This window comes from Lotus japonicus, chromosome 5 (assembly GCF_012489685.1).
Source record: "Lotus japonicus ecotype B-129 chromosome 5, LjGifu_v1.2".
Taxonomy (NCBI): domain Eukaryota; kingdom Viridiplantae; phylum Streptophyta; class Magnoliopsida; order Fabales; family Fabaceae; genus Lotus; species Lotus japonicus.
Window position 1 is genome coordinate 38,901,512 of NC_080045.1, and position 16,243 is coordinate 38,917,754.

Consider the following 16,243-nt stretch of genomic DNA (forward strand, 5'->3'; position numbering starts at 1 on the left):
GCCGACAAACTTTCAGAACTTGGATTTCGTAAGTCTTCAACCTTTGTATATGCTTTAGCCTCGGGCAAGCAAGTCTTAAAGAAAAATAAACCTTTCGATGTTATTGTGAAAATCGAAGTTTAAAAGTTGATTTGTGAAGAGTTTGTGTTGTTTTACAAAATGATTTCATTTCAAAAGAGTTATGTACTCTATTATTTGTTTAAGCTGTGAATGAGAAAGAGTCGTTTAAATTGCGTGTGCTTCGAGTCAATTGTCTAAAGTCGTAGTTAAGACCCTGAGTTAGTGGGTTGACTTAGTGATTTCGTTAAGTGTAGTTATAAAGAGTACGAATAATGGGAGCGCTTGGCGACGAAGCCAAAGAATAAAAGGGAGCAAGACGACACGGGAAAGCAAGGAGGTGATTGGATTGGAGTTGCAGTTTAGGCAGGAAATTGGCTAAGGCAAGGGCAACTCTCCTAGTTATTAGCTATATGATTTAGGCATCGATAACTTCGACCTGTTTATTGCTTTTGATTATGACTGTTGTACTGGATTGGGAAAATGATTTCTGAGGCTTCGGCCTGTTAGAATAGTGAAAACCAGAGAGAAGAAGATAGAGAGAGAGAGAGAGAGAGAGAAAGAATAACAGAATTGTAACAGAATAGTATTATGATAAAAGGTGATGAGAATTGTACAAGAGTTTCCTTTATATAGGAATGAGTAGCTTAGACAGCAAGCTACCCTAACTAACTAACCACAGTAGTTAGAATACTAACTATACTAACTAACTAACCACTAGACTAACCACATACGGTTAGGCTAGATATTATCTCTAATATACCCCCGCAAACTCAAGGTGGTTGAGCAAGTGTGAACTTGTCAGTCACATTGAGTTTGGTTCTCAAATCTTCAAAACGTAGGGGAGACAAAGCCTTTGTGAGGATGTCAGCCCTTTGATCAAGAGAAGGTACATGTTGAATAATCAAGCTCTTATTGAGAACCTTTTCTCTAACAAAGAAAATGTCTAACTCCATATGTTTTGTCCTTGTATGGAGCACTGGATTGTGTGTCAATGCCACAGTACTCATGTTGTCACATAGTATAAGAGGTGTCTTGTGTGGAATGTGAAGCTCTTGAAGAAGAGATTGAACCCAAAGCAATTCTGCTGCAGTATTAGCTAGACTGCGATATTCAGCTTCCGTGCTAGATCTGGCTACAAGACTTTGCTTTTTGGAGCACCAAGATACTAGATTAGGACCCAAGAATACTAAGGAACCTGATGTGGACCTGCGATCATCAGGATCAGCAGCCCAATCAGCATCACAAAAAGCAATAAGTGATAGAGGCTGATGAAGAGAACAAGGCTTAAGATGCAAGCCAAAGTCAACTGTCCCTTTGAGGTACCTTAAAATTCTCTTAACAGCTGCCCAATGTTCTTCTAGAGGCTGAGATAAAAATTGACACACTTTGTTGACTGAGTAAGAAATTTCAGGCCTTGTGATAGTAACATATTGCAAGGCTCCTACAATAGACCTGTATAAACTAGGATCTGCCATGTAGTTAGCACCATGCTTTGTTAGCTTTTGATTACTGATCATAGGAGTAGAAATGCCCTTTGCATCTGCCATAGAGGCCCTTTCTAAAAGATCCTTGATGTATTTAGACTGAGTTAGCAGAAGTGATTTATCATGTAAGGGCTGAACTTGAACACCTAGGAAATAATCCAGAGTTCCTAACTGTTTGAGAGAAAATTCTGCATTCAACTTGGCTGTGAGGTGCTGTAGAACAGGTAAGGAGTTGCCAGTTATTATGATGTCATCCACATAGACCAAGACATACACATTGCAGCCAGATGAATAAAGAGTGAACAGAGAAGGATCACAACAGCTAGCAGTAAATCCAAACTTAAGCAAAGCTGCTTTCAACCTCTCAAACCAAGCCCTTGGAGCTTGTTTGAGACCATACAAAGCCTTGTTTAACCTGCAAACCAAAGACCTGTCCTTTGCTTCAAAGCCTGGAGGCTGAACCATATATACTTCTTCCTCTAGCTTGCCATTAAGAAAGGCATTATTGACATCTAATTGATGAATGTGCCAGCCCTTTGAAACTGCCAAAGAGAGAATGATCCTTACTGTAATAGGCTTAACAACAGGAGAAAAGGTCTCCTTGTAATCAAATCCCTCCACTTGACTATATCCCTTTGCTACAAGTCTAGCTTTATACCTATTAACGGACCCATCTGCATTCTCCTTGATTATGAAAACCCACTTACAGCCAATGGCTTTCCTGTGAGATGGCAAGGGAACTAGAGTCCACGTCTGATTAGAATGCAAGGCATTAAATTCATCTTGCATCGCTGAGTACCATTTGGGATCCTTGAGTGCTAGCTTAGCACTTGTGGGCTCTGCTTGACTGAGCAAGAGAGTAGGGACTAATCTTGGTTTAACAATTCCATCCTTAGCTCTTGTAACCATGGAATGAGTGTTGTGAGGATTAACTATAGGAGAAACAGAAGAGGATGAATCTGTGGAAGATGATTGAGGGGCTGGTGAAGAAAGTGCTGGTGATATAGGAGCTAGTGAAGATTGAGGGACTGGTGATGTAGGTTCTGGTAAAAGAGGAGTTGATGATTGAGAGGCCGGGGAGGAAGATTCAGGTAGTGTAGTATTTGGTGAGTGAGGGGCTGGTGATGAAAGAGCTGTTAACTGTGGAAAAGAAAAGAGAGGAATAGAGGAGTGTACAGAATCTACTGAAGATAATTGTGGAGAAGAAGTACAGCCATACAATTCCTTGTAGGGAAATCTGAACTCATTGAATAGGACATCCTTAGAGATATAAAGACGACCAGTAGGATCTAAGCATTTGTAACCTTTGTGTGTAGTGGAATAACCTAAGAAAACACACTCCTTAGAATGGAGAGACAATTTGTGTGCATTATAAGGTCTGAGATAAGGATAACAAGCACAACCAAAAATCCGAAGGAACTTGACATCAAAACTGACTTGAAACAATTTAGTAAAAGGACTCTCATTATCAAGAACAACAATAGGAAGTCTATTAATGAGGTAAACAGCAGTGAGAAATGCATGATCCCAGTATTCTAATGAAATATGAGCATGTGCAAGCAAAGCAAGACCCATTTCAACTATATGCCTATGTTTCCTTTCAACTATGCCATTTTGATGATGTGTGTGTGGACATGTGAATCTGTGAACAATTCCCAAGTTAGTAAAATAAGGTGTAAGAGGTTTGAATTCTCCCCCATCATCAGTTTGAACTACCTTAACTTTCTTGTTCAACTGAAGTTCTATCATTTTGTGAAAATTGACAAAAGTGGTATATGTATCAGACTTCTTCATAAGAGGAAAAACCCAAGTGGATCTTGTGTAAGCATCTACAATGGTTAAAAAATAAGAAAAACCACAAGAAGAAACAGTAGAAGATGGTCCCCATAGATCAGCTGAAATTAATTCTAGGGGAGAGGTATAGACAGTAGTAGACTCATGAGAAGGTAATCTATGAGCCTTAGAAAGACAACAAGCTGTGCAAACATCCAATCTCATTTTATTAGGTATGGGTATATTACAATGCTTTAAAGCAAATTTCAGTGCCTCATAGTGAGGATGACCTAGCCTACAATGCCACAGATCATAAGAAGTGGGATCATGACTTGAACTAGAAACAGAAGATACACAATTAGTAGAACTAGATGACAATACTGGACTTGATGTAGAAGTAGCACACATTGGGGGAACAAGAGAAGTATGAACAGATGCTTGGCATGATGGCTTGTGAAGACTTGAAGGAGAGAAGTCATCAAAGGAATATAAACCATCTGAACCAACTCGTCCTCTAAGAAGTGTCTCAAAGGAATCCTGACATTTAACAGCACAATGTTTAGAATGAAACTCAAAGAAAACACCATTATCTTCAGCAAATTTCCGTACACTAATCAAGTTTTTGGTGATAGAAGGAACATGAAGAATGTTTTGAAGAAGAAGTGTTCTTTTAGAATTAAGAGGTGAAGTAAAAGTGGAAGAGCTAATGGATTGAATATGCTGAAGGTATGAAAAACGGTAGAAAGGGGGGTTTGAATAACGTTTTCAGTACAAAACTACCACCTTAAAGATTTTGACAAATCTTTCGAGAACTTAAATGCTAAAGATAAGAGATAGAAAAGCACACAAGGATTTTATCCTGGTTCACTTGATAAATCACTCAAGCTACTCCAGTCCACCCGTTAAGGTGATTTCTTCCTTCTTAGAATGAAGGCAATCCACTAATCAGGTAAGAGTTACAACTGCACTTGAAACCTACAAGTGACTAACAATTACACTGACTTAGCTCACACTAAGATTCACTCTCTTAGTCTTCTCTAGGATCCGATCAACCTTGATCTTCTAAAGGAACTACCACTAAGATTCACTCTCTTAGTCTTCTTAAGGATACTGACCTACCCGGTCCCTTAAGGAAAATCAAACAACTGTTTGAGATTGGTGTTTACAAAGGTTTGCTTCTAAATAAGCTGAGTGTAAACTAAATAAATTACAAGATGAAAGAAAGCTTAGAATATTTTTGAATATGTCTTGCGCGTGTTTATTGCTTCTTGCTAGTTTCTTCTAGCCGCTTCTTTCAATCTTCAGCCTCTATATATACTCCAAGGATTAGGGTTGAGCGTTGCATGGGAAATGCTACCGTTGGAGGGCAGTTCTGGAAAATCCAGCTTCTGCTGTGGCTGAGAACGTTAGGTAGGTCGTCAGGAAGGTACACTTGCTTTTGTACTTGGATAGCGACTTGACCTTTTAACCTAGGAGACTTCTGATCAGAGGAATACTTCATATTGGAACTTGTGAAGCCGGTTGATCAGAGTCAGAGGGAAAGCACAGATCCTCTGACCATTGTATCTTCTGATTCTGAACTCAGAGGGAAGAACATGGCCTTCAGAGTTTCTTGCTTCTGGACTTCAGAGTTTCCACTATTCAGCTTCTGGATCTTCAGAGTCTTCTACACCATCAGAACATCTGAACCTTCAGTGTTTCTTGGTTATCAGAACTTCTGGATCTTCAGAGCTTCTAGCGACTGAGTCCACATCAGAGTTTGTATAGCTTCAGAACCTCTGAAGCTTTTCCACTGTTCATACTGAACATGGTGAATGCGAAAGCGTTGCTTGGGTCACTCTTTATACACAGTGCTTCTGATTTGTGTGAGATTGAGTTGAGGTCAGAGCCTGTAAATAGCACACTCAGAAAAACACGTTAGAGTACCACAATTGTTCATATCAAAAGGTTAACTTGTAATCATCAAAACATAGAGTTGTACTACTAGATCAAAACTTGATCTTACAATCTCCCCCTTTTTGATGATGACAAAACTAAGATTTTTGATGAACAATTCTTAAACATTAAACTGAATTCACTCAGAGTTTAGAGATATAGAATAAGACTTATCCTGATGTGAATAGTTTATCTTGCTCGTTCTGAATTCAAGTCACTGCTTGATTCTGAGCTTAGCTCCCCCTGAATCTAATACTTGATGAAAACGTTAGTAAAGTCTAGATTCTGAGCTAAAACATATAAGAGTTCAGAGTGAAAAGCTTATGACATAGATGAAAAACGAATAATCAGAGCGCATAAGTGATCAGAGTCATGGACAAGGTATCAGAGTCTTGGGTATCAGAGTCAACTTAGAATCACTTCAGAAGAAGTGAAATGTATTCCTTGTATTTGCCCAGTGACACATCTATGGTCATGAAGGTGGAACTCTTAAAATCTCCAAAAGAAAAATAAGTCACACTAACACATCTTACACATCAAAAACTGGGTGTACTCCCCCTTTTTGTCATAAGCAAAAAGCTTGGGGTGTGAAAAACTCAGCTTGAAGTACAAGGTACTCCCCCTTAGAGAAGGTCTAAGTTTAAAAGAAAAAGAAAACGATGTAAGAATCAGAGTTAGGCGAAAATAAATAGAAGAGTTAATGTAAGGGATGAGCGTTTACCACCGGTCAAGTGAGTAAATAGAAGGGTCAGTTACCAAGAACTTAACCTCGAGAAACTGTAGGAGCATTAACTTTCAGAGAGAAAGTGAAGCCTATAAAAAGCGTTGGAGAGAAAGGTAAGCTTCACACCTCGAATAATTTTCAGAAGAAAAAAAATGGCATCATACAACGTAGCACTAGAAGAACTGAGGAAGAAGGCCTTTGAAGAGGACTTGTTCCTGAACATCAGGCATCCAGAGGGTGAAACTACCATCGCGGAGCTGACACGGACACTGCTGGAAGAGGACCTGCATCCAGAGTTGGAGAGGGACCTGAAGGAATTTCTTGCCTTCGTGGAGGAGGTGCAAGAACTCAGCCGGCTTGAACTCAAGCTGCTGGAAGAAAAAGAAATCTTGGAAGAGAAGCTCAGGACTTCAGAAGAGATTCTGGAGAAAGATGAGCTAGAGGTCAGACTCAACAACATCCAGCATGTACTGGAGCGTCTGGAGAAGAATAGGTCAGAGCAGCGCCAGGAGTGCAGAAGAATGAGGAAGGATCCTCCATTCTAGATTTATATGATGTAAAGAATGTGATGTAAACATAGAACAATTATGAATAAAACAAGTTTTGCAAACATATGTGACACAAATATATATAGATATATGCATATAGAATCACAAACGAACAAATGAAAATAAGGAAATAAAAAAGAAACAGAGTTTAACAAAAAGGAAAACAAGGTAAACGAAAGAAGAAAAAGAAGAGATCCTAAGACTAAGGTTTGTCAGTGCGTCGCAGAAGTTCCATCATCATTTGCTTCATCTCAATCAGCATGGATTCATGAGTGTCAAGACGTTGTTCCATGATGTCGAGTCTGGATGAGCTTGTCTGAGTAGAGCTGGAAGGAACGTTCTGAGCAGCTTGAGGTTCTGGAATGGAAGCAGAAGCAGCAGGAGTAAACATAACTGGTGCAAGTCGCTCTGCCTCAGCCTCAGCTTCAAGACGCTCTGCCTCAAGTCTGGCTTGTTCAGCCTGAGCTGCTGCTTGACGTGCAGCTTCTTCTTCTTGTTCTTTCTTTCTCTTGGCTTCTTCAATAGCTTCAAGAAGCTTAGTTCTCTGTTCTAGTTCGTGAAGAGCCACCCTCCTAGCAAGCCTTTGCTTTGCAGCCTCAATGCTCTGACTGCCCTCTGTATGCAGGAGCTGCATCATAATTGGAACTTGAGCCACTAGCGAAGTGCTCAGATTGGTCCACTCATCAGCCACATGGTCAGCATTCTCACTGAGATCAGTCTGACCGTGCACATTGCGGAGCCTCAAAGAGGCTTCATGATAGAAAATATTGATGCACTCAGAGAGAGATGTGGGTTGAAGGTGAGTATAGGGAATTATGGAGAGGTTGGGTTCAGGAGAGGCTGGGTGATTGCTGCTATGGGCTTCAGAGGCACCTTGTGGAGAACCAATGTGAAACATGGGAGCATTGGGTTCAGAGGTTCCAAGGTGTGGGTCTGAAGTTTCAACCAGAGGGTGAGGTGATCTAACCGAGGATTGGTTAGACACTGATTGTTCAGGTTCAGGGTCTGGTTGAATGGGCTCTTGTTGGTCAGGGACAGGATGAGCTTGTTGAACTAAGGGGTCTGCCTCTTGGATAGGATTGGCCAAGATAGGTTCATCTGGGTCAACTAGACGTTCAGGTCTAGGGCCAGGATATCTCCTAGGGCTTGGACAGGTAAGGTAATACGCTTCCAAGGCAGATATCTTTTCTTTTCTAACCTCCATGAATTTTCTAATTGATTCAGAGGTATTGGAGGGAGGAGAGTCAATGACATTGGTTGGGAAGGATACAGGTGTGAAGGCTGATGAAGAGTCTGTATCCGTGGTTCTGACAGCAGGACGTGCTGATGCTCTGGGAGCAGGGTGATCAGACGTTCTGGGTTGTGGTTCTGTTTGGTTGGGTTCGGGTTGGTCTTGGATGATGGGTTCAGAAGGTAATGGGTCGTATGGAATGGTAAGGAGAGAGGTTGGATCTTCTGACCTAGAGGTTTGGGTCTGAAGCAAATTCCAGAGAGGTGCTTCAGTAGGAGAAGGTTGAAAGAAGGAAGATCTTGGGGAATGTGGTGGACTGGTGGTTTGTGCGGCTGGCTGGGATTCAGGAATAGGAGTGAGGGGATTTGAGGAGTGTTGAAGTAAGGCAGAAATAGGAAGTGCATCAAATAAATTCAAATCATCATCAGAAGCAAGTGCAGGCTTACTTGTATGTGCTGATGATCGAGTCACTCTGGCAGGAGGTTCAGTCCTTCTGACCACTGCAGCAGCTGGTTCCACCCGAGTGGGCTTCACCACGATTCTGACCTTCTTCTGCTTCTTCTTTGGAGGACCATCCTCACTATCATCACCATCATCATCAGCAGGCTTGCTCTTCGGCTTCTTGACTAGAGGGACATCAGATTCCTCTGAGGATTCTTCCAGAACCATCTTCCTCTTGGTTTTCTTCTTGGGAGGAGAAGGAAACTCTGGTGCTGGTGGAAGTCTGCTGACAAAATCATCAAGGTCAATCTCGAATCCTTGAGCCCTGAGGTCTTCAACATAGCATCTGATGGCGTCAGGATGGTCTGCTTGAGTCCACAGAGGGTAGTTATTCAGAGGCATTCTTCTTCCTCTGATCTCAGAAGATGTGTCTTCATGAGCAGGAGCAATCTTCTTCTGGATTAAGCCCATTTTCTTCAGAGAGTTGGCAGTGAAGACATCACTGACAATGGTGCTCAAGTCCTCTGTGCAACCAGCATTGATCAAATCTTGCACCAAGTTGCTTTCAATGAGAAAGTCTGAGAGCAGTCTCCCAAAAGGGATATATTTGATTGCAGACTTGATGGAGGCGGTGGTGCGAGACTTCCGGATGCATTCCTTCAAATAGGAGAACAGGAAGTAGGGAAGGCAGATCTTCTCCTTGTCTTGAATGAAAAACAGCATCGCCTTCTGGTTAAAGTTGATGTAATCTGGAGAACTACCCTTCGGTCTCTGATTGATGCAGTTGAGCAGGATCTTGTGCCAGATTCTCAGTTTGGGGTGAAGGTCCATCACCTTGTAACTCGTCTTGCCCGGTTTGAAGGTGGTGTACAGGGCCTTGTTGACGATGTCCTTGGTGCTGGGTTTCAGCTTGGATTCCGTCAGTTGGAACCGATACCCATAAGCAGTTTCTGCTCCTAGCAGATTCACGAATGACTTCTCAGTGATGATGATCTTCCTGCCAAGAATGTGAGAGACCACCTGAGTGTCATCGCAGTCTGCGTGCTTCCAGAATTCCTTTACCAATTTCTCATACACCGGTCCTCGAAGTCGATTGAAGTAGTTTCCCCAACCTTGAGCTTGGACTTCAGGACGAAGATCAAACCCATTTGCAGCCAAGTTGTCGAGGTTGAATCTCCATTCTGCCAGGACTTGGAGTTCCTCAGGAGGAAATATACAGTGAACGGCACAGCCCCGTTCTGCAATAGGAACAACCTGCTCTTGAGCTTGAACTTGTTCTTGTGCCGGGTTCTCAGAGCCTCGTTGACCCGTTGCCAAACCGACTACCATGTGAGGGAACTGAGGTGCATCTGCAGTAGATCTTCTGGTTTGTCTCACCATTTTGAAGAGGTTGAAGGTTTGAGGTAGAAGATGAAGTTTGAAGGATGAAGAGAGATCGAGAGAGAAATCAAGAAGGAGGCGGTTTTGAAAAGCAGAGAGAGCGAGAGTGAAAACCGGAAGTGAGAGAGAACGTGTGTGTATAGTGGGTTTTATCAAATAACCGTTGTTGATTCAAAAAGCACTTTAAGATCAACGGTTGAAAATTAAAGATAGATAGTAACAGTAAAATACACAATCACACATAGGAGATAAGCATATCTACACGCAATCATAACAGACTGTCACACGGGCACAAGGAACTATGCATCAGAAATTCTGACGCACGTGTTGTTGTCTCAGCTTCAGAGTCAGTACCAGTGGGCACACACACTCTGATTGAGTTACCTTCTGGACTAGACATCTTCTGATCAAGAAGTATCATAGTCAGAGGTTCTGATCCATCTTCACTCTGGACAAAAGTCCATGTTTAGATTTTTCAGAATAAAATTAAATCTATCTTCAGCTAAGGGCTTTGTAAAGATATCTGCCCATTGATGGTCAGTATCAACAAACTTCAGAAGAAGTACGCCCTTCTGTGCATAATCTCTAATAAAATGATACTTTACCTCAATGTGCTTTGCCCTTGAATGCAAGATAGGATTCTTACTCAATGAGATTGCAGCAGTGTTATCACAATAGATTGGGATATTGCTCTCAAGGATCTGATAATCCTCCAGCTGATGTTTCATCCAGAGCATCTGAGTGCTGCATATTGCTGCTGAGATATATTCTGCCTCTGCAGTTGATAGTGCAATGGTTGATTGCCTCTTGCTTGCCCATGAGACTAGATTGCTTCCCAGAAATTGACAATTTCCAGAAGTACTTTTTCTCTCTGTTCTATCTCCAGCATAATCAGCATCACAATAACCTGAAAGCTTATACTCTGATGTTTTCTTATACATCAAGCCAAGGTTAGTGGTGCCTTTCAAATACCTTAGGATCCTCTTAACAGCAGTTAAGTGGGTTTCCCTTGGATCTGATTGGAAACGAGCACATAAGTGAACACTAAATAATATGTCTGGCCTAGATGCAGTTAAGTATAGAAGTGAACCTATCATTCCACGATAGAGCTTCTGACATACTTTACCACTTTTATCTTCTTTCTCCAAAATGCATGTAGGATGCATTGGAGTCTTGGCCACTGTAGATTCCAGCATATTGAACTTCTTCAGAAGTTCTTTAGTGTACTTGCTCTGATGGATATATGTTCCTTCTGGTGTTTGATCAACTTGTATTCCCAGAAAGTACTTTAATTCTCCCATCATACTCATCTCAAATTCAGCCTGCATCATCTCAGAAAATTCTTTGCATAGATATTGATTAGCAGAACCAAATATAATATCATCAACATAAATTTGCACAATTAAGATATCATCTTTATAAGTCTTGCAAAAAAGAGTTGTATCTACTTTACCCCTTACAAACTCATTCTCCAGAAGGAATGAGCTAAGGCTCTCATACCATGCTCTGGGAGCTTGCTTCAGACCGTAGAGTGATTTCTTCAATTTGAACACATGGTCTGGTTTCTTTTCATCTTCAAAACCTGGGGGTTGATGAACATAGACTTCCTCTGAGATGTAACCATTTAGGAAGGCACTCTTTACGTCCATCTGATGTAGAACTATGTTGTGATTTACTGAGAAGGAGATCAACAGTCTAATTGCCTCCAGTCTTGCTACCGGAGCAAATGTTTCAGTGTAGTCTATTCCTTCCTGCTGGCTGTAGCCTTGAGCAACTAGCCTTGCCTTGTTTCTGACTACATCTCCTTTCTCATTTAGCTTGTTTCTGAATACCCATTTCGTTCCAATAACATGGACATTCTCAGGCTTCTTCACTAAGCTCCAAACATCGTTCTTGGAGAATTGATTCAATTCTTCTTCCATGGCCAGAATCCAATCCTTGTCCTGAAGAGCTTCATCTATGGACTTGGGTTCAATTAAGGACACCAATCCTTTCAGACTCAGCAAGGTCTCTTCAGAGGGTCTGAAGGCAGATCTGGTTCTGACTGGTTCATCTTTGTTGCCCAGAATCAATTCCTTAGGATGAGCTGCAGTGATTCTGCTCTTCTTCAGAGTTTGTGAGTTAGAGGGACCAGCTTCTTCCTCTGGTTCATCTTCCTCTGGCTCAACTTCCTCTGGAGCTTTGCCTTTGTCAGAAACATTAATGCTTAAATCTGCAAACTTTTGAACTAGCTTTGACTGGTCAGAGTCAAGCTTATCATCAAATCTAACATGAATAGATTCTTCAATAGTCTTAGCATCAGTATTATAAAATCTATAACCTTTAGATCTATCAGAATAACCAAGTAATAGACACTTAGAAGACTTAGCATCAAATTTATGCAATCTATCCTTAGTATTGAGAACATAACAAACACAGCCAAAAGGATGAAAATAAGAAATGTTGGGTTTTATGTTCTTCCACAATTCATAAGGAGTCTTATTCAGAATTGGTCTCACAGAGATTCTGTTCTGAATGTAACATGCTGTATTTACTGCCTCTGCCCAAAAGTGCTTAGCCATGCCAGTTTCTTGGAGCATGGTTCTAGCCATCTCCTGAAGAGTTCTGTTCTTCCTCTCAACAACACCATTTTGTTGAGGAGTTCTGGGACAAGAGAAATCATGTGCAATTCCATAGGAATCAAACAGACTCTCAAACTTGTCATTCTCAAACTCTCCACCATGGTCACTTCTGACACGCACAATCCTACAAGCCTTCTCGTTTTGCACTTGAGCAATGAAGGTAGAGAACACAGCATGAGACTCATCCTTGCGGGTTAGAAACTTTACCCATGTCCAGCGGCTATAGTCATCAACGATAACCATCCCATATCTCTTGCCACCTATAGACTCAGTTTTCACTGGTCCAAAAAGGTCGATATGCAGAAGTTCCAACGGCCTTGAGGTTGAGACAACATTCTTTGCCTTGAAAGGGACTTTTGTGAATTTGCCTTTCTGACATGCTTCACAAAGAGCGTCTGAAGCGAACTTCAGATTGGGTAAGCCCCTGACAAGGTTTAGCTTGCTCAGCTGAGAAATATTTCTCATACTGGCATGCCCTAACCGTCTATGCCATACCCACTGCTCTTCATTAACAGACAGAAGGCACTTCACATTCTAAGCCTCCAACTCAGATAATCTGATCTTATAAATGTTGTTCTTCCTCTTGCTGTTAAACAGAACAGAGCCATCGATCTGACTTACAGCTCGGCAGGACTTTTGATTGAATATAACATCATAACCCTTGTCAGCTAATTGACTTATAGACAATAAGTTATGTGTTAAACCGTCTACCAATAAAACATTATCAATGCATGGACTACTATCTACACAAATAGTACCAGTACCAACAATTTTACCCTTTTCATTTCCTCCGAAGCCAACTTCGCCTCCAGGCTTAAGTTTCAGCTCTCGGAACATACGCTTTTCTCCCGTCATGTGACGCGAGCATCCACTGTCCAGATACCATGATTGGTGTTTCAGTGGAGCTATCAAGGATATCTGCAACATAGATGATCTTGTCCTTAGGTACCCACTTTCTAGGTCCTCTTTTGTTAGTTACCCCAGAGGTTCTGATCACCTTGGGTGTCTCAACATAATATTTTAAAGGAATATTTGCATGATATTTAGTCATAGAGAAAGATCCCTTTTTAAGAGGATGTTTAGCAACTTTAGCAGGTACAGGATCAGGCAATATGGTACCAGAGGGAACAAAGCATTCATACAAGGATTTAGCTTTAGACACAGAAGGCTCATTTCTAATTGGTTTAGAATAGCCAATGCCATGCATTCCATTTCTGCTTACGCCATAGATCATTGAAGCCATTAAGCTTCTATCTACGCTTTTAGCCAGGAATCTTTGAAAAGATTTTTCATACTTAGATTCATGCTTACTATCAGAGGCATCGCAGGCAATAACTTCTTCTAACTTAGCAATTTGATTCTTAAGCACAGAGTTAGAATTAACTAAAGCATGGTTATCATTTTTCAAATCAGATATGATTTTCTCATGTTCAGATGGAGTTTTAGAAACAGCAGATAAGTTCTTTTTCAGCTTCTTATGCTTAGACAACAAGGAGTTATACTTATCCATGATATCAGACAAAGCATGTTTCAGTTCAGAGGTAGAGAAGGAAGCAAATACCTCATTTTCATCGTCAGAGTCTGGATCTCCTTCTGATTCTGAGTCAGAGTCAACAGCTTCCTTTGACTCTGCTTCTTTGTCTTTGACAATGGCCATGAGTCCTTGGACTTCACCATCAGAGTCAACATCCTCTGACTCTGATTCATCGAATGTCACCATCAGACTCTTCTTGGTCTTGAAGTGCTTCTTTGGCTTCTTGTCTTTCTTCAACTTTGGACAATCACTTTTGTAGTGCCCAGATTCTTTGCACTCAAAGCATGTGACTTCCCTGATTGAAGACTTCTTCTGGCCTGAGGACTCATACTTGCCTTTTGCCTTTCCAGAGCCTTTGAACTTGCTCTGCCTGTGCTTCCAGATGCGGTTGAGTCTCTTGGAGATCAGAGTCAGCTCATCTTCACCAGAATCTTCTGATGCTTCTTCAGATTCTTCTTCTTCAGCTTGAAGAGCCTTTGACTTCTCAACCTTAGCCTTTTCAGATTTGGATTTCAAGGCTATGGACTTTTTCCTCAGATCTTGCATCTCTGAGCGTTTCAGCTCATGGCATTTCAAAATGCTGATGAGTTCTTCTAAACTCATATTCTCAACGTCTCTCGTGAGCTCTATTGAAGTCACCAAAGGCATCCAGCTTTCAGGAAGACACCTGATGACCCTTATGACATGATCTTTTGTTGTGTAGCTCTTGTTGAGAGGTCGTATGCCAGCTACAAGCAATTGAAATCTGGAGAACATTTCTTCAATGGACTCATTTGGCTCCATGATGAAGGATTCATACTTTTGGATCAAAGACAATGCCTTTGATTCTTTGACTTTCTTGTTTCCTTCATGAGACATCTTCAGAGAATCAAAAATGCCTTTAGCAAACTCACGATCTGTAATCTTCTGGTACTCCTCATAAGAAATAGCACTTAGAAGAATTGCTCTTGCTTTGTGATGTTGTGAGTACAGCTTCTTTTGTTCTGCAGTCATCTCTGACCTTGGGATCTTCTTGCCATCTGCATCAACTGGACGCTCATAGCCATCCACAATAATATCCCAGAGATCTGCATCGAAACCCAGAAAGAAACTTTCCAGTCTATCTTTCCAATATTCGAACCTTTGACCATCGAACATAGGAGGCTTTGCGTTGTAACCATCACTTTGAGTTTCACTGGTGGTGGCAGCCATTGTTTTTCACACCGGCCCGGATCACTGAACACTGTTAGGTGTGGTAATCAGAACTTGCGCTCTGATACCAATTGAAGGTATGAAAAACGGTAGAAAGGGGGGTTTGAATAACGTTTTCAGTACAAAACTACCACCTTAAAGATTTTGACAAATCTTTCGAGAACTTAAATGCTAAAGATAAGAGATAGAAAAGCACACAAGGATTTTATCCTGGTTCACTTGATAAATCACTCAAGCTACTCCAGTCCACCCGTTAAGGTGATTTCTTCCTTCTTAGAATGAAGGCAATCCACTAATCAGGTAAGAGTTACAACTGCACTTGAAACCTACAAGTGACTAACAATTACACTGACTTAGCTCACACTAAGATTCACTCTCTTAGTCTTCTCTAGGATCCGATCAACCTTGATCTTCTAAAGGAACTACCACTAAGATTCACTCTCTTAGTCTTCTTAAGGATACTGACCTACCCGGTCCCTTAAGGAAAATCAAACAACTGTTTGAGGTTGGTGTTTACAAAGGTTTGCTTCTAAATAAGCTGAGTGTAAACTAAATAAATTACAAGATGAAAGAAAGCTTAGAATATTTTTGAATATGTCTTGCGCGTGTGTATTGCTTCTTGCTAGTTTCTTCTAGCCGCTTCTTTCAATCTTCAGCCTCTATATATACTCCAAGGATTAGGGTTGAGCGTTGCATGGGAAATGCTACCGTTGGAGGGCAGTTCTGGAAAATCCAGCTTCTGCTGTGGCTGAGAACATTAGGTAGGTCGTCAGGAAGGTACACTTGCTTTTGTACTTGGATAGCGACTTGACCTTTTAACCTAGGAGACTTCTGATCAGAGGAATACTTCATATTGGAACTTGTGAAGCCGGTTGATCAGAGTCAGAGGGAAAGCACAGATCCTCTGACCATTGTATCTTCTGATTCTGAACTCAGAGGGAAGAACATGGCCTTCAGAGTTTCTTGCTTCTGGACTTCAGAGTTTCCACTATTCAGCTTCTGGATCTTCAGAGTCTTCTACACCATCAGAACATCTGAACCTTCAGTGTTTCTTGGTTATCAGAACTTCTTGATCTTCAGAGCTTCTAGCGACTGAGTCCACATCAGAGTTTGTATAGCTTCAGAACTTCTGAAGCTTTTCCACTGTTCATACTGAACATGGTGAATGCGAAAGCGTTGCTTGGGTCACTCTTTATACACAGTGCTTCTGATTTGTGTGAGATTGAGTTGAGGTCAGAGCCTGTAAATAGCACACTCAGAAAAACACGTTAGAGTACCACAATTGTTCATATCAAAAGGTTAACTTGTAATCATCAAAACA

The 16,243-nt window shown here is 41.2% G+C and overlaps 1 protein-coding gene across 1 annotated transcript in view; it reads left to right on the plus strand.

Annotated features, from left to right (window-relative positions):
• The first annotated feature begins 3,872 nt into the window (after positions 1–3,872).
• Positions 3,873–16,243, plus strand: part of LOC130719523 (uncharacterized) — a 76,014-nt gene continuing 63,643 nt past the window's right edge. Inside the window, exon 1 of the mRNA XM_057570145.1 lies at positions 3,873–4,000. Coding sequence (XP_057426128.1) covers positions 3,873–4,000 — 128 coding nt within the window. The remainder of the gene's footprint in view (positions 4,001–16,243) is intronic.